This window comes from Cynara cardunculus (genome assembly GCF_001531365.2).
Source record: "Cynara cardunculus var. scolymus isolate 2C chromosome LG 13, CcrdV1, whole genome shotgun sequence".
Lineage (NCBI taxonomy): Eukaryota > Viridiplantae > Streptophyta > Magnoliopsida > Asterales > Asteraceae > Cynara > Cynara cardunculus.
In genome coordinates this window covers 2,670,409-2,687,707 of record NC_037540.1, presented here as the reverse complement: position 1 = coordinate 2,687,707, position 17,299 = coordinate 2,670,409, and the positions used below count along the sequence as shown (strand labels likewise).

General features: G+C 36.1%; 2 protein-coding genes across 4 annotated transcripts; both read left to right on the top strand.

Moving 5' to 3' along the window:
* Positions 1–1,750: 1,750 nt before the first annotated feature.
* Positions 1,751–11,178, top strand: LOC112524222 (sucrose transport protein SUC3). 3 transcript variants are annotated; one of them, XM_025133955.1, is made up of 14 exons: positions 1,751–2,229; positions 4,694–4,759; positions 6,080–6,178; positions 6,270–6,334; positions 6,409–6,493; positions 6,597–6,630; positions 6,764–6,863; positions 7,097–7,172; positions 7,901–8,260; positions 8,352–8,495; positions 8,702–8,932; positions 9,754–9,817; positions 9,923–9,966; positions 10,694–11,178. In XM_025133955.1, exons 1-14 carry the CDS (start codon positions 1,948–1,950, stop codon positions 10,862–10,864), a joined length of 1,821 nt encoding a protein of 606 aa, XP_024989723.1. In that variant the 5' UTR covers positions 1,751–1,947; the 3' UTR covers positions 10,865–11,178. The 3 variants fall into 3 exon arrangements, with proteins under 3 accessions (XP_024989723.1, XP_024989724.1, XP_024989725.1); XM_025133957.1 differs by lacking the exon at positions 1,751–2,229 and adding an exon at positions 2,241–4,245; XM_025133956.1 differs by lacking the exon at positions 10,694–11,178 and having other exon boundaries at positions 9,788–9,817; positions 9,923–9,950.
* Positions 11,179–12,365: 1,187 nt separating this feature from the next.
* On the top strand, positions 12,366–13,264 carry LOC112525161. The gene has a single exon (XM_025135146.1). The coding sequence runs from the start codon at positions 12,381–12,383 to the stop codon at positions 12,969–12,971; it is 591 nt and encodes a 196-aa protein (XP_024990914.1). The 5' UTR covers positions 12,366–12,380; the 3' UTR covers positions 12,972–13,264.
* The last annotated feature ends 4,035 nt before the right edge of the window (positions 13,265–17,299 follow it).

The window sequence follows — 17,299 nt, the reverse complement described above, 5'->3', positions numbered from 1 at the left end:
GTATATATTATAACGGTAATTACGCAATATAACAAGATACATTTTGGTTTTAATATTTTGTTTTATATTTTGTGTTTGCTGATGTTATAAAACAATTTAATGTGGTTTTGAAAAGACGATAACGTTCTTATTTTTGAATAAAAAATAAACATAAAGATATCTTAAAAATTGAAAAAGGTATAGATATTAATATCAAATTAACTATTTAAAATTAGATGTTTATTTTTATTTGATTATGTTTATATGTTGTTATGACTCAATGATTATCCTAATTATATATTAACTTTTTATATACTTAAAATGAAATATTTATTCTTGTTTGATTATGTTTATCTATTTTTAGTTACATAGATTCAAAATATGAAACTTTAATAAATTGTACTTACATACAATTTAACTATAACCTTAAATTTTAAGTAATGTGTATCAATAAACAATGATTTACGATGTTATAATATATTTACATATAAATCTTCAGACGGTTTTTCGGGTGTATGTTAGTTATCATGTCAACTACTTAAAGCAATATCATAATTTCTCATGTTTTTAAGTAATTTATTGCCTAAAATGAAATGAATAAAAATAAATTTACTTTGCAATTTTTAAAATTATATATAATAAAGTTTATGTTGAACGAGTTGTTATATGATTTCTTGACCTATTTTGTTTAGTCAGAACATCTTCAACATATTCTTTAAAACAGAGATTTTGAGGATTTTTTTTATTTTAATACAATTTCTCTAAAATGAAAAAAGTAAGAAAGAAATGATAAAATTATTCAAATTTAAAGAATTCTGAAAAAATAATTACTTGTCAAAGAGAATTTATTTTAAAATTAAACGTATAAAAAAACAGAAATAATATATTATTAAAAGTATTAAATATTTTAATAATAAAATAAATTACGTTTTTCTTCCTTAAGGTTTGTTACACATTGTGAATTTCATTCTTGTGATTTTGAAATTTAGATTTTCAATTCATATGGTTTACAATTTATTTCTATTTTCACTCCTAAGATCAAAATGCTATTTTGAAGTATGAAGGACTAAAATAGAAATGAATTATAAACCATAATATAAGTTTTAATTATAAAAACAGAAAATACAATAAATTATAAACCATAGTGATAAAAATGGTAATTTCAAAACCACAAAAGACTAAAAACGTAATTTACTCCATAATTTATGTTGTAGTCTTTAAAATAAAAATTCCGTTAAAGATCGAACATCAATTTTTTAACTTTTGAGCATTTGTTGTGAAGAGTCATAAAAGTCATACAAATAAAATATAATTCTTTGTTTTGAAGGGTTATAAAAACCTAAAAGGTTGTTTGACAGTTGCTGAATTATTTGGTACAAAATGATTAAATGATTCTCATGATATAGTACAAAATAAAATATAATTATTTGGTAATTATTTACAACGAAATTAGGGTGCTGAATGGTTAAAGGAAACACATGATTCAAAATCATTTAAAGGATTTTAAAATCATTAAAAAATAAATTTTTTTATCAAACAAGATTTACCTTTTAACGATTCAAAAAACTATTTTTTAATAAAACTATTAAAAGATACACAAATACATCCTTATAAATTTGTTGTTAAAGAAAAAAATTATCTGGAAATGGAAAAAGTTAACATTTATTTTATATGAAAAAAAAGCAGGGAAAAATAAATGGAATCCTACGTGGGGGCCCACTCGAACGAGACTAATCAACGGCGATGCCGACATCATACTTCACTTTTCGCCGATCCAAACTTACAACATATCCCTCCGGCCAAATTTGACCGTCTTTGAGTGTCGGTCACTTCGTCTAAACTCTACGTCTTCATCGCTGCTAAAAGTCAACCTAAATTCTCAGGTTTCAATTCATCAAATCAACTCCAGATCTTAATGTGTAATGTCTGATTTGTGTATGCGACTGTGAACTCTGTGAATTTGAGGTTATGGATTCGGTGTCAATCCGTGTTCCTTACAAAAACCTCAAGCATAATGCCGATGCGGAGGTTGAGATGATGAGTTTTGATGAAGAACCTAATCGACGCATCGAACCCGATAAATCCGATAGATTTTCTAATGGAAATGCCTCCGGTTATTCTTCTTCTTCACCGCAAGGATCGCCGACGGAGAATTGTAGTTTGATTACGTTGGTTTTGAGTTGTACTGTGGCTGCTGGTGTTCAATTTGGTTGGGCCTTGCAGCTATCGCTTCTTACTCCTTATATCCAGGTTTTGTCTCTTTAAATTTGAACTTCTTAATAGCAAGTCTTAGTGAATATGTGATATTATATATATATGGATCTGTCTATGCGTTTATTTGCCTGTTTGAGTCTTAGGGATGTCGACTTTTGAAGCAAGTGCAGTTTGTTCAAATATTATGTTCGGTGATTAGGTTCCTTTGGTGGTGATACCTTGTAGGTGGAGGATTCTAATTTCCCTGATCCTTTCCTGATTGAGAAATGAAAGTAACTGTCTGAATAAAGATTTGGGTTGGAAACTCTTTAGGCTACGCGTTGCAGATTTTAATTTCTTATTTTCTATGCTTAAGCTGCTGTTTTTTGATAGTACATGCTTGATAAATTCGCTATTCATGATAACTTACGAGATAAGATTGGTTGGAAATAGATGCCAATTGGAACTTGGGTATTTGATATTCGAGTTAGGAAATAGAAGCTTGGCATATACCTGTAGGAAGACAACATGTTGTGCCTGACAACATGATATCCGAATTGGAACTTAGAAAACTATTTACTTATGGAAGTAAAAACTCTTAGGGAGACAACATGTTATGCCTGACATATGCGCTGCCACAATGCTAATGGAAATTAGGTGCATACACACATACATCACACCCCTTTCTCTCGTCCAAATCTTAGCGTGTGAGAGATGAGATCTTGCTATTATGTGTAACTTATCTTTTCTTTGTGCACTTAGAGTGTATCTTCAAGTGGAATTGCTTAGTGTAAAGTTGGATGCTTGAAGCATGTCCCACTATGAAGGTGGCTAATAATAACGAATTACTTTCAAATAGAAGTTGAATTTTGCATTTGCTTCCTATAGTTCCTAACTGGGTGTTTCTGCAATGGCTTATTGAAGCAATCATATGAGAGAATCATGTTGGACGTAAAAAGGGACACCCTGATGCATTAAGGCTCCTAGGCTTTGTGCCGATTGGGAGCATAGTCGCTCAAGGGGGACAAGGCACAAATCTTATTGACCTGCAACTTTGGGTCCTTGCCCTGTCTAAGGCCCATGGTGCTTTTTTTGAAAAAGATAAGGCTCATGGTGTTGCTGAGGCATGCCTTGGCCTCTGAGGCCCAAGTTGATTTTTTAACCCTTGAATTGAATCATAAAATATTTTGTATTTCACCTTTTTATTTGAAATAAGATATCTTTTGCAAATGTTGTATCTGCTTCAAAAGAACTAAATAATAGCAGAGACCATTAAACATAGTTTTAACTGATATAGCAAAATGCCATGTGCAAGAAGAAAAGAAAAGATTGAACAATCGGTAATAGGTCCCTTGCTCTACCTTGCATATCCCTTCACTTTTTCTGTCATTTTGTGTCCTGGCTTCTCGCATGTTCTTTTGTGATTTTGTGTATGAGCTTGATATTGGTGAAATGTAGGTGCCTATGTGTGTTCATCTTGATGTTAATGGGCTATTCTATAATCAATGTCTATTAAATGTTAGTGGAATGGCAACGAGGTGAACTGGTGTTGATGTAAATATTAGATTGTTAATTTGTACTCTTTTGTCACTTAATAAACACAATCATTTTCTTTTGGGATATCTCCGACTAAATACCAAATTCCCTTTTTGGCAAAGTTTCAATACATAAACCTTTATACTCATTAGTCATTATTGAAAAACACTAATAATGGAGGGGCGTCTTATATTTGACTAATAGATAAAATCACCAAAAGAACAGTGCGAGTGATATTTTAATTGAGTGACTGATATTTTATGATATGTTGTTAATCTTGAGGTTAACCAATATTAATGATGCTTTAATAAATTCAATATTTGAAATATATATGCCTCTTTTTTAGTGATTCTTCTGTTTATGTATTTTATTGTTTGTTTCTATGCATGCCATGCATCTCAACAAAGGATGCTTGTGTCTTGCCTTGATTCCATACCCTTGTGAGACCATTGTGGCTTGATGCGTCTCGTGCCTGAAATAACACTGCTGGGGAGAGAAGTTATCGTGCATGGTTTTTCTCTTGCATTTTGTTAACAGGTTGTTTACTTGAACCCATAACCCTGGGAGGGAATAACCTCACTAGTTGCTCCATGCCTTACCCCTTATTATGCTGACTATAAATGTGACAAAATCCAGAAGTTGGTGAGTATATGTTTGTTGAGGCTAGTTATTGATTTTGTGCACATCTGTATGCATATGTGTACTAGGATATAAAGTAATTTTATTCCTGAAATGGTATACCATTAACATGATACATAAAATTTTAAAGGAGAAAACCACATTTGCAACATGGGTTACTCTTATGCAATGTTAGTGGTAATGGGTATATTACCACGTGAAACCACATATATCTATGGTAATAGGTACATCAGCAATTGCTTACAGGAAGACCTGTTTTTGGGATGATTTCCATCGTTATCAGTTATCAGTTATTTTATTCTGGTGGTTAAAGTTTTTATTGACTCTGGCTTTTTGTTGGATGCAGACACTTGGAATAGGGCATGCATTCTCTTCGTTTATCTGGCTTTGTGGTCCTATTACAGGTCTTGTGGTAAGTCGCAGTACTAATTGTTTAGAGTTCAGAATTATCCTACTGCTCTGTATCTATGAAGTTCATTTTGTTAACATTTGGTGGCCTATAAATGATCTACAAGTAAATGTAACATTATCGCTGCACTTGCTTACTTTGGCAACTGCTGCATTTTTGTGTGGCCACACATCTACCCTGGCATTTGCATTTATGCTGCACTCATTGTTATAACAATTATTTTCCATGTCCCTTCTTTGGTGGTTATAAGAGGTCTTGACCATTGCAGTTCATTATAAAGTGATTAGTATTGATACCCCAATTGATCTTGTATTGCCTGTTGTTGATTCCACTTAAATTTTTGTGAGGTCTCTAGGTGCTCTTGTACAATTAGCTTACTTCTTTGTTTTTACCTCCTTTTTGTGAGTTTGTTTGCATTTAAGTATGTAAGCACTACTTTATTAGGAGGATCAGAAGTCCGAGGAGAGTATGGATCTTAGAACCTGCATTGAATTGAATATTATAGAGAAGGTTAATTTGAGGAGGGAAAATAATGCTTTATGGGTATATCCCTTTTCATCAATGTATTTTAGGAATACCAAGTTGAGAAAGAGGAGCAACAAAATAAACCTGAGTTTGAACAAGGAGAATCTTTTGATACATTAGAAATTCTCGAATGGTTTTTCCTCCATAGTGTACATAGCAATAGGTATTTAATAAATTCTTGCCACCTTCGATGTGTAGACACCAAACATATACATGCATATAAGCAGGATCATATGCTCAAATCTAACTGTGATTCTGTATAATCTGCAAGTTTTGTACTTCTGGTGGCCTGTATATCATTATGCAATTAATCGAAGTTGAATAGCTGCATGAAGATGGTGCTACCAATTGAATGATACTATTTTGTCTTCTCCGTTTGTCTTGAAATTTATTATTAAGGGAATGAAAGAAAAGAACAAAACAAGAAAAGGAAGAGATGCTGGCATACTGTTGTGAGAAGATGCCATGGATGTTTGTACATGAAAGAGAGAGAGATGAAATATAAAGTGGGGCAGGTTGATTTAGGGACCAAAAGCACCAGCCTTAACAAACAACCGATGTGTGGTCTACGACATTTTTGTTTAGGTCGTCGACAGGAAATTGAAATTGGGTTCAGATTAGGCAAAGAAATTTTAAGGTTCCTGTGCTTGCTTTTCTGTTAGTATTTTATGCAAGTTTGACTAGAATTCATGAGTTATTCCAGGCATTTTCTTTTTTCTTTTTTGCTTGCATGGATGAGTAGGTGGTGGTTACTGATCCTTTTTGTTAATTAACCTCATATTATTCTATGTCTTTCAGGTTCAACCTTGTGTTGGTATTTGGAGTGATAGATGCTCTTCAAAATATGGTAGAAGACGACCATTTATTTTGGTTGGATCTCTCATGATATCAATTGCTGTGAGCATTATTACATTACCACAAATCTGTGTTTTTAGATTTTTTTTCTTTAACATATTTTGGATCCGCTAAACTACATTTTGCACTTTAGGTGATAACTATCGGGTTTTCTGCAGACATTGGATACTTGATTGGAGATACAAAAGAACATTGCAGGTTTCTGCTTGCTTCTTTATATCCTTCTTTATATTTCATTATAGTTAGTTGTATGATCTAGTTACATAATGCAGCACATTCAAAGGTACACGGACAAGGGCAGCTTTTGTCTTCATCATAGGTTTCTGGATGCTGGATCTTGCTAATAACACTGTTCAGGTAAGGATTTTTAAACACGTTTTGTCTGTTTATAAGTTATAACTTGACTAGGGTGTTTTAAGTTATCACATATATGTCCAATTAACGATTTTAACAATTGTAGGGTCCTGCTCGAGCTCTCCTGGCTGATTTAGCAGGTTGGTGCCCAAGTTTCCTTTTGTGAGATCTTGATAGGATCAGTAGCTATATTTTTTAGAATCGTCTGTTGAATAGTTTCACCTTATCATGTTTAAGTTTATAGAAATGCTAAGATTAAAATTTATTGGATAGGTCCTGATCAGAGAAACTCAGCAAATGCTATATTTTGCTCGTGGATGGCGATTGGAAACATTTTAGGGTTTTTATCTGGTTCTAGTGGAAATTGGCACAGGTAAAGCATCTATAAACAACTATTGGAACACAGTGAAACATCTATGTGAAACCATCCCTTTTATATAGTGTATGGAAACCGGAATAAAAAGGTTCAATGGCAATTGATTTTGTTAGTTGAACTGTGGTCATTGCGTCTAATAAATTTAGACACCTGTTCAGGAACAGTCATTTTTCACTTCATATTGATTTTTATTTTCTAAACTTTTTGCTGATCGACACTCTCCATGGCAGGTGGTTTCCTTTCTTGACAAGTAGAGCTTGTTGTGAGGCATGTGGAAATTTGAAGGCAGCTTTTTTAGTTGCAGTGGTGAGTTTTCAATAATAGTTGGTGCATCTGTAAAAGACGTGCCTTGGGACTTGGCTATATGCTTTTAATTTAGAAATTAGCTTTCCCATCAATTATACATGGTTCCCGTTATCATTGGGTGCTGTAAAAATATGAGTAATCTTGTTTTAGACCTGTGTCTTTATAAGAGTTATACTCCCTCTATCCCATGAAAGTCCAGCATTTCCTTCTATGGGTTGTCCCATGACAATTGCCATATTTCTTTTTGGGAAGGGTTTCATATTACAATTACATGTTTGTCTATTGTCATAATTACAAGTAAATTTATGGTATTTATTTTGAATATTCCTGTATTCTATCTAATATTAAAGGGTATTTTAGATATTCGACAAATGTTCATACAATTTACTTAAATTATGTGGCAAGTCAACTCTTGCAGTTTTCATTGACCAGGGAGTTGTTTCTGTTATCTTCTCTTATTAAGTTATAGTTGGTTAGAAACAGGCTTTGTTGATATTTGTGATCCTCTAGTGTTCTGCTTCTAGTTTGGCTGAACTGGAAAATTGTAGTGAATTTAATAAATGTCAATAAATTGACAGATGAAAAGCCTTCTAGATGTTGCTATAATATATTATGTGGATGATGTTATTGGGATTTAGTTGGGCTGTGTTCATTCCTAGTATATTTTTGCGATAACTACATGAACACATGATATGCAACATATTAACATATTGCTGGTGTGTTCACAGATTTTTCTTACTTTCTGCACGTTGATGACACTCTACTTTGCAAAGGAGGTCCCATTAGCACCAAAGCAGCATCACAGAATATCGGACTCTGCTCCTCTTTTGGATGACTCTCAGCAGGCTGGGTCCCATAATTCAGAATCAAAAGCTCTGTCAAATTTGGTTGATCACAAAGTTGGCAAACCAGCTGAGGGTGCTTTTAATATGAATACAAGTACAACAGATATAAACACTAGAGTTGAGGAAGATCAAGTTGAAACTTTTAACGATAGTCCTGGAGCAGTCTTGGTCAACTTGTTGACCAGCTTACGCCATTTACCAGTAGGGATGCATTCGGTGCTTATTGTGATGGCTCTTACATGGGTGAGTCTGATGCCTGTAAGCTAGATTCTGTTGGTGTGTTAATTATGTATACTATTTTCTTATCTTATTTCCTCTACATTCACTTGTGCAGTTGTCGTGGTTTCCCTTTTTCCTTTTTGATACGGATTGGATGGGAAGGGAGGTTTATCATGGCAACCCAAAAGGGGATGCTGCTGAAATTCGAGCTTATGATCAAGGTGTCAGAGAAGGTGCATTTGGTTTGCTATTGAATTCAGTAAGAACGCAAAATTGAGCATCAACGGTCTTGCTTTTTCTAGATAGCTACCGATTCAAATTTTGAAATCGAGATCTTAAACTGTTTAATTAAGTCCAATTGGTGCATTTTAGGTCTTAATCACTGCTGCAATTTTTTCAAGGACTTCTTTTTTGTCATTCTTTTACCACTATGTCTCACCATATTATGCAAATATCTTGGGGCAGGTTGTTCTTGGTATCAGTTCTTTCCTCATTGAACCAATGTGTCAATGGCTCGGGTCAAGATTAGTGTGGGCATTGAGCAACTTTGTTGTGTTTGCCTGCATGGCAGGCACTGCTATCATTACCTTAATTTCTGTCAGACAATCTCAAGGAAACGAACACATAGTTGGAGAAAACGAGTCAATCAAGAATGCGTCCTTGGTTGTTTTTGCGATTCTTGGCCTTCCCCTTGCTGTAAGTACTCCAATATCACAAATGAATCCAATCCACGTCTTAGGCTCATCTTTTCTATATCTGTAATGTCTTGGAGATTTCGCTTATAGTGAAATTGTCAGTGATTTTAGAGTCATCAAGCATTTTGGTGTAGTTGGAATTTACTTGGGATAGAAAAGGTTTATAGTTAAGCTTTCAAAGCAAGTGAGGTGGTGTGGAGTTCACGCTTGTATAAGCCATTTTAAACTTTTATGGTGTCAAGGGGGTTGCGCCCCCTTGCGAGGTTCGGGCAGCACCCCGAAACCCAAACATATGCATGGAAGGGAGAACACCGAAATATTTTGCCTAAGGAAATTTCAGCTTGCATGATTTCAGATAGGAGCCTCCATTTTGCCATAGGCATGTCAAAGGATTTCGGTGCTCACCTAAATCAGTGCCTATCACTTCTCAGTGATCAGTTAGGTTACCTATCACTTTGGCATGCTCATTTAGGTGAGGTTTCTGGTGTTCTAATTTCGTTGCCTCACCGAAATTGACCTGGATGTTCATAACTGTTGGTTACTGTCCATAACTGCTATAATAACTACCGATGAAAGGGTATTCTCTATCTGGTTCTGGATATGCTAAACACAAGCAAACTTGAATGAGAATTTGGATTATCCCAAAGCAAATTTCGTGTAACCTTAGGGTTGAGTGGGTTGAAATATTGCTTTCGATAAGTGTTCCGAACACAATCCAGATTTTTATTCAATATTGATACACACCTGAATGTGCTGCTTCAGTTTTTCTTCACAATTCCACTGCACAAGTTTCTGATATGTGTCAAATTGTGTCTGTTGTAGATCACTTATAGTGTTCCCTTCTCTGTCACGGCAGAATTGACCGCTGATACAGGAGGTGGCCAAGGTTTGTGCTGAATCTTTCTGTAGATTGTCTCGTTTTTCCTCCCGTTATTATCTGTTAAGACAACTTAACGTGTGCTTATTCTACTTGTTTTTTTGTTGCGTACAGGATTGGCGATTGGAGTACTAAATCTTGCAATTGTTATACCTCAGGTAGTTTCATCGTTCCTTATTGGTTGTTTTCTTTTCGCAGCTACATGTGCTATAAATTGCATATATCCTTTGCATAAGTTTAAAGAGGCATTGCTTATTCTCTTACTTCTGAATAGAGGTTTGTTCTTTGTGGACATCATGAAACAAACCACTTAATTGCCAAAAAAGCATCTACCAACGTCTTGGGTGTACATAGGAGTTGTCATTCATACGGTAGATGTGTAGTCGGTTTTAGAGATGCACAAAACCCCCCAAAGATTCTGTACAAAGCCTGGACCTAGAATGCCCAAAACATTCGGTACAAAAAACCTGTGCCTAGTAAGTTCGAGACTAGGCTTAAAGCCCGATCAGGCCAAAAAAAAAAATTCAAGGCCCAGTTAAAGTCCGGCCTGAAAAATCCCATTTTGCCTATTTTAACACCCAAAGCCCGGCCTGGCCCGAGCTTCTTTTTCTTACTAAAAACGGGCTTGGAAAGGGGCATCCATGTGCATCTCTAGTTGGTTTGCTACAATTTTATTGGTCAGAGGATGTTGGTAAACAATTTTCGCTCTTACCCGGTAAGCACCACCCACCTTACCGTACCACTTTGCTAACCTCACTTACCCGGTTAGCTCTCACCGGTTAAGAGATGCTTATACTATGATATTTGGATGACCGAGAATCTTACCTGGTAAGGTAAGGGTGGTGACCCAGTTTGTGTTAAATCTCCCATCGTTTCGATGTACAGATGGTTGTTTCACTTGGTGCTGGCCCGTGGGACGCTTTATTTGGTGGAGGGAACGTACCAGCATTTGTTCTTGCTTCGTTAAGTGCCCTTGCTGCTGGTGTCTTTGCCGCTATAAAGCTTCCAACTCTCTCGTCCAATCCTTACAAACCGACAGGTTTTCATTTCGGGTGACGTCCTCCTCCCTTCCCATCAACACCTACCAACTTGTACATTATTAGCCTGGCACGACCAGAACGTACAAGGTTTTCGCAGCCATTTTTCAACTTTCACCATGAACAACACGCTGCTGCGGATTTGATGTCGAGATGAGTTCTTTTTTTATACGTGCGTTTGTACTTTACACATACGAGTACTGTATATCATTTATAGTCAGAAAGCGTAGTTTAGCTTAGGATAATCGATCAACGTTTTTTGGGCATTTTTTGATCATCATGTAACCTATATAATCAACATTAACTATTCATCTTCTCTTACTCTGAATTTTGTTAAGATTATTTGATCTTGTTGGATTCAGCTCATGACCAGGAGGAGGCTGATATGCAACAAAAGAGCCATCCGAAACTGGTCAAGTTGGTCTTTGATCAACCGCTAACCAAGGTCTTGCAACCAGGTAATCATTGTTAAATATACCCGTGGTTTTCGTCACGGAAATAACCTCTCTACCCTTTCCTTAAACCTTACCTTTTCACTAAATCATTGTTTTAATAATAAACGGTATTCAGTTAAAGCTTTTAACAAATTATTTATACATTAATGGTGAACCGGACGATTCTATTCATTTTACGTTGTTTGTTAGCAGCTTAATGATCTTAATGAGACTTATTGCTTATTCGGCAGCTATACATGATTGTTCGGTAAGTGGCTTATTGATATAGAAAGTGATTTATTCAGTAAACTATTATGAGAGCTTTATGCAGAAAAACAAGTTTTTTTTTTCCTAACTTGTCTTTCTCAAATAAAAAGCATGCTCCTTCCATCTATGAAAAACTCTCTCAAATCAAATCCTCAAAATCTATACAGATAGATTAATCTACACAAATAGTTTTATTCATACATGACTTAATAAAAAACCAATCAATCAGTCCATACATAATATTTTGCATATTTTAAATTTAATTAAATTAAATTCACATTCTTCTTTTGATAGGAAAATGACATAAATAGTCATTTCAACCGATCAAATTTACCTCTTAGTTATTTTTCTCCCACTTTTTCAAAAAAATCACCATCTCTGCAAGTAATCATTGTCAACCTGTAGACGGCCAAAAATAAAATAGAAACAAGTTGTGTGAGGTGGGCATGCATTTGAGGTGGTTCTGCAAGCGAAGTTTGAATGAGAGTTCCGCAAGTGGGTCTACGTTTTTTAACTTATCACCGTTCTTTCGTAAGTTGAGAAATGGTTACTTTTGGATGTAATAAATTAATAATTTTTTTGAAATTTTACGAGAGAAATGACCGGAAGTTAATCGGTTGAAAGGACTATTTTTGTAGTTTTCACTTTTCTGATTTATTTGATCGATGGTGAAGATGCATTTTTTTTTGTTGGTCCTAAAACTGATCCAATTCAGTTTCCCTGGCTTTAATTGGCGTACGAGTTGCCACGTGGTCCCTCATTACCATCCTCTCCCAGCTTCAAACTCTTCAAAACTAACCTTCCAATCTTGTAACGGATAAAACCACCACCATCATGGCAACGGCCGCCACTGCCACCACCATCCCCCGCCTCCTATCCCCTACCACCACCCATCAAACCCTCCGTTCCACCCTGTCCTCCTTCACAAAACCCGATTCCCTTAAAACCATCAGACTAGCCACCAAACTTCACGTTTCTTCCCCAACCAACAAACCCATCTCAACCACCACTGCCACCACCAAACCCACCCAAGAAACCATCTTCTTCGATGGCGGAGCACACTACGGTGACCTTGTAGCAAATCTTCTTCTGGGTTTCACTCTCGTATGGCTGCCACTCACTCTGGCAGCAGTTCTCAGAGGTTTTTTCTTGCGATACCGATTCACAAATTTGCGGGTCACTGTGATATCCGGGTTAACGGGTCAGGACAGGAGTGATTTCTCGTATAAAGTTGTCAAAGATGTTCAAGTTGTTCCGAGATTTATTGGTGAATGGGGTGATGTAATCATCACTCTAAGAGATGGAACTAAGGTTGATTTGAGAAGTGTTCCTAGGTTTAGAGAAATTGCCAAGTACTGTTTATCCATGGCTGAGAAGAAATCTGGTGATGAATTGGAAGAGGGTGGTGGGGCTAAAGGGTTTTGAGGGTTCTGATTTTGAAACAACGCACTTCACCTGTTCGATCATTTATGGCTGAGAAATTAAGGTTTGAATCTGATTAGTGGGCACATCTATTTGATCAAAAGAGGTATGTACATTTTCATAATTGCTAGTTTGATCAAGATTTTCGGTTATATTCTTTGTATAATCTTATGTATACCAAGTTACCTGATGTTGAAATTTTATGGTGATTTCTTGGGTAAACCTGCTTTCTGTGTAAATTTGATATTAGAGTTATTGAAGGTATCAAAAGTTCCGGTAATTTGCATTTCTAGATCATCGTTGAGGCAGATGATCATGGATATCAATGGGCAAAACATGAAAATTGTAACCTTTGCTCTGATTCTCTTTTACCCTGAATTGAAAGATTGGTTATTAGTTCCTTTTTTTTTGGTGATAATGAAGCAACTACACTCACGGATTGAGTACTTACTGTTTAATATTATGAAGCAAAACAAGAAGAAGAACAGAAAATACCAAAAAAAACCTATGTTCATAATCCTGTAAAAGAAAGAGAGAGCATTTATAGATTCAATATTGACCTAATCCTTGAGACTTCAAATCAAACAAAAGAATCACAACCACTTGGTTCGAATCCAGATGGAGGTCCACCTGCGATGACTCCATGCCATTGTGGTCGCCGAGGATTTTCGGTGCATGTAAGCAGACTCGGAAACCCATGGTTACCCAAAAAAACATAGGAATCACAACTGTAGATTGATGAGGGCATTCATTTGTTTTCTACTAGTAATAATAAAAAATATAGATTTCTCAGAGTCTGTTAGGTCCATTGACTTTTTGGCGTTGGTTCCTTTGTGGCTTATCTGCCTCTAAGAATGCCCTTATTCTGCAATGGTCTAGCTTTTGGGCCTTTCAGACTGTTTCAATTGGACTTGTGCCTTGTCCACTATGATGGGCCCTTAGCCTACCATAGACCAACAATTAAAGTGACCCTAGAAGCCAGAGTTTAGTTGTATTAAGCATTACTTGTATCATTGATGAGCAGAGTCCATTTGTGGTTGTTTTACTTCATATATATGGTCTTAGGAGCCTTTGCAGATGACCCTTTACTCCTAACATTGTTACAACTCATTCCACATGGATAGAAAATGAGATTTGTGAGCTCCTTGTAAGCCTCAAATTGTGGGATATCAATAATTTTTGTCATGGTTTTAAGTTGGATTCGAAATTATTGGGTCAACCTGATACTTTAGGCTTTGGGTGTTACAAACATCATGCACGGGGAGGCATAGGATCACATGCATCAAGGACATTAACCTTTCTAGGAAGCCCCATTTGATTTGAGAGTTTGGAAAGGAATCTATTTGAGTACCTCCACTTGTTATTAACAGCTTTTTGCTAAGGTACAGCCACTCTTAGTCAAAGGACAATCATTCTCAGCCAAACTTGAATGGCCTTTTACTACAATCTGGTTACAATTATGTACATTTACATAATTGCTAGTTTGATCAAGATTTTCGGTTATATTCTTTCTATAATCTTATGTTTGCCAAGCTACTTGATGCTGAAATTTTATGGTGATTTCTTGGGTAAACCTGCTTTTTCTGTGTAAATTTGACATTTGAGTAATTAAAGGTATCAAAATTTTCGGTGATTTGCATTTCTTGATCACTGTTGGGGCATATGATCATGGATAGCAATGGGAAAAACATGAAAATCGTAATTTTTGCTGTAATTTTCTTGTACCCAGAATAGGAAGATTGCTTTTTGTTCGGTTTTTGGGTGATAAAGAAGCAAATACACTCGCGGATTGAGTACTTACTATTTAATATACGAAGAAAAACAATTAAAAGAACAGAAAATACCGAAGAAAACCTATGTTCATAATTCTATAAAAGAAAGAGAGAGCATTTACTGATTCAATATTGATCTAATCCTTGGGACTTTGAATCGAACATAGGAATCACAACCGCTTAGGTTGTGGCGCACTGGTTAAGTCTCAAGGGATGTATTGGAAAATCTCATCTACCCTGTCTGAGATCCCACATCGGTTGGGGAGGGGAACAAAAGTTGCCTTATAAGGGACTGGATACCTTCTCTACCAAACCCATTTTAAAACCGTAAGTCTAGGTGTGTGGACAAAGTGGACAATATCTAGTATGGTTGGCCCGGTATGCTACAGATGGTATTAGAGTCGGGAACTGGACTGGTGTGTCAGTGAGGACGTTGGGCTCCCAATGGGGGGGGGGGGGATTAAGAAATCCCACATCGGTTGGGGAGGGGAAAACGGTTGCCTTATAAGGGATTGGATACCTCCTCTACCAGACGCGTCAATCCTAAAACCGTGGGTCCAGGTGTGCGGACAAAACGGATAATATTTGGTACGGTTAGCCTAGATGTTGCACAATGGTTCGAATCTAGGCACTGCTAGAGCCTTGTAGCCATGGAGGTTCACCTGCAATGACTCCATGCCATTGTAGGTGAACTTAAAGCGAGCCAGGAAACCCACGGTTACCAAAAAAAAGCATAGGAATGACAACTGTAGATTGATGAGGGATTTCATTTGTTTTCTACTAGTAATGAGTCTGTTGGTCCATAGATTTTTTAATGTTGGTTCCTTTGGGGCTTATATCTGCGTCCCAGAATGCCTTTATTCTGCAATCTGCAATGGTCTAGCTATTGGGCCTTTCAGCCTTTTCAATTGGACTTGGGCCTTGCCCACTATGATGGGACCTTGGGCTACCATAGCCCAACAATTAGAGTATTAGGGGCTGTTTGGCAGTCGCTGAATGATTTATGCAGAATAGTTAAGAGGGTCAGAATGGTTAAGTGCTGAATGAAATAATGTTGTTTGGTAACTGTTCTCTGAATGACAGTAAAATTACCATTTTAACTCTCTGAATGATTTAGTACTGAATGAAATAAAGCTGTTTGGCTGATATCTGAATGAAACAATAATTTTACAAAAATAACTACATATTTCATATTAATCCAAACAAACGTAACATTATTATTCGAAACAAGATTTCATATTAGTCCAACCAAACATAATTTTTCAAATTCATGAATAAACAATAACATAACCTAGAAGCCAGAGCTTAGTTGGATTAATTACTCGTATTCTTGATGAGCAGAGTCCAGTCTTTGTGGTTGTTTTACTTCTTATATATATATATATGGTCTTAGGAGCCTTTGCAAATGACCCTTTAGTCCCAACATTGTAACAAATCATCCCACATAGATAGAAAATGGGATTTGATGAGCTCCTTATAAGCCTCAAGTTATGGTCTACTAATAACTTCCACTGTGGTTTTAAGTCGAATTCGAAGTTATTGGGTCAGCTTTGGGTGTTAGAATCATGTAGGGAGGCATAGGATCACATGCATCAAGGACATATAACCCTTGTTTTGGAAGAGACCCATTTGATTTGAGAGTTTGGAAAGGAATCTATTTGAGTACCTCCACTTGTTATTAACAGCTTTTCCTAAGGTACAGTTACTCTTAGTCAAAGGACAATTATTCTCAGCCAACTTGAATAGTTTTGAAGTACAATCTAGTTACAGTTTTTTACTTGATCCTAGATATGGCAGTTCTAAGTCAACTTGAAACACAAGGAATTGGAATGGGTTTGGTCCTCGGAAGTTTGTTTAAAAAAAGTGAGAATCCAACAAACCCAGTATTTCCCACCTAGAACTGGAGATGGTAAGATGTATGCAGACCCGACCTCTACCTCTCTTCCAAATGATAGAGCGGATGTCTAAATCTTGTAAAAGTTACAACATTAGGTCATGGGTCGAAGTCATTGAATCCGTCGGCAAACTTGTAGGAGCCAGCCAACGGGTATACAAGGGTTGATGGAAGAATTAATGAAAAAATAAATAGGGAGGGCCATTAAAAAGGATCCGTTGGTGCTTTTGATCTGTATCTTTATCTGTCATATTGTTTTTATGATACAAGTGATGATGATTGTGATGGGGGTCAAAAGAGGAGGATCCTAGACGGTGGTGGTGTCTAGTCAAACTGTGGTGGCCGGTGGTGGCTCCGCTCCGCCCCGACTTCCCCCCATCTTTATTGAAATATGTTAAAGAGGAAGAGTGAGGCTTCCCTTTAGAACTTTGCAGGCTGCTGCATTGGGTAAGTTTTGGTTTTTTTTTTTTTTTCATCTTCAAATCTCTTTCACACATAGGGAACTTGCTAAACTTTCTGTTTTCTCTTTGTATGTGTGTGTGTGTATATATATATATATATATATATATGTATGTATATATAATTATATAATTTTGTGAAAAAAGGGTGCATAGGATTCCTAACACCCATTTATTTTATATATAATTTTTGTTTTGGTTTTCCAA

What these genes read in the sequence shown, in the direction of transcription:
- LOC112524222 (XM_025133955.1), top strand. Translation starts at nt 1,948, where the DNA reads ATGGATTCGGTGTCAATCCGTGTTCCTTACAAAAACCTCAAGCATAAT. An exon ending in TCTAGTGGAAATTGGCACAG is followed by an intron (nt 6,864 to 7,096) that starts GTAAAGCATCTA and finishes TCTCCATGGCAG; the next exon opens with GTGGTTTCCTTTCTTGACAA. An exon ending in CAGCTTTTTTAGTTGCAGTG is followed by an intron (nt 7,173 to 7,900) that starts GTGAGTTTTCAA and finishes GTGTGTTCACAG; the next exon opens with ATTTTTCTTACTTTCTGCAC.
- LOC112525161 (XM_025135146.1), top strand. Translation starts at nt 12,381, where the DNA reads ATGGCAACGGCCGCCACTGCCACCACCATCCCCCGCCTCCTATCCCCT.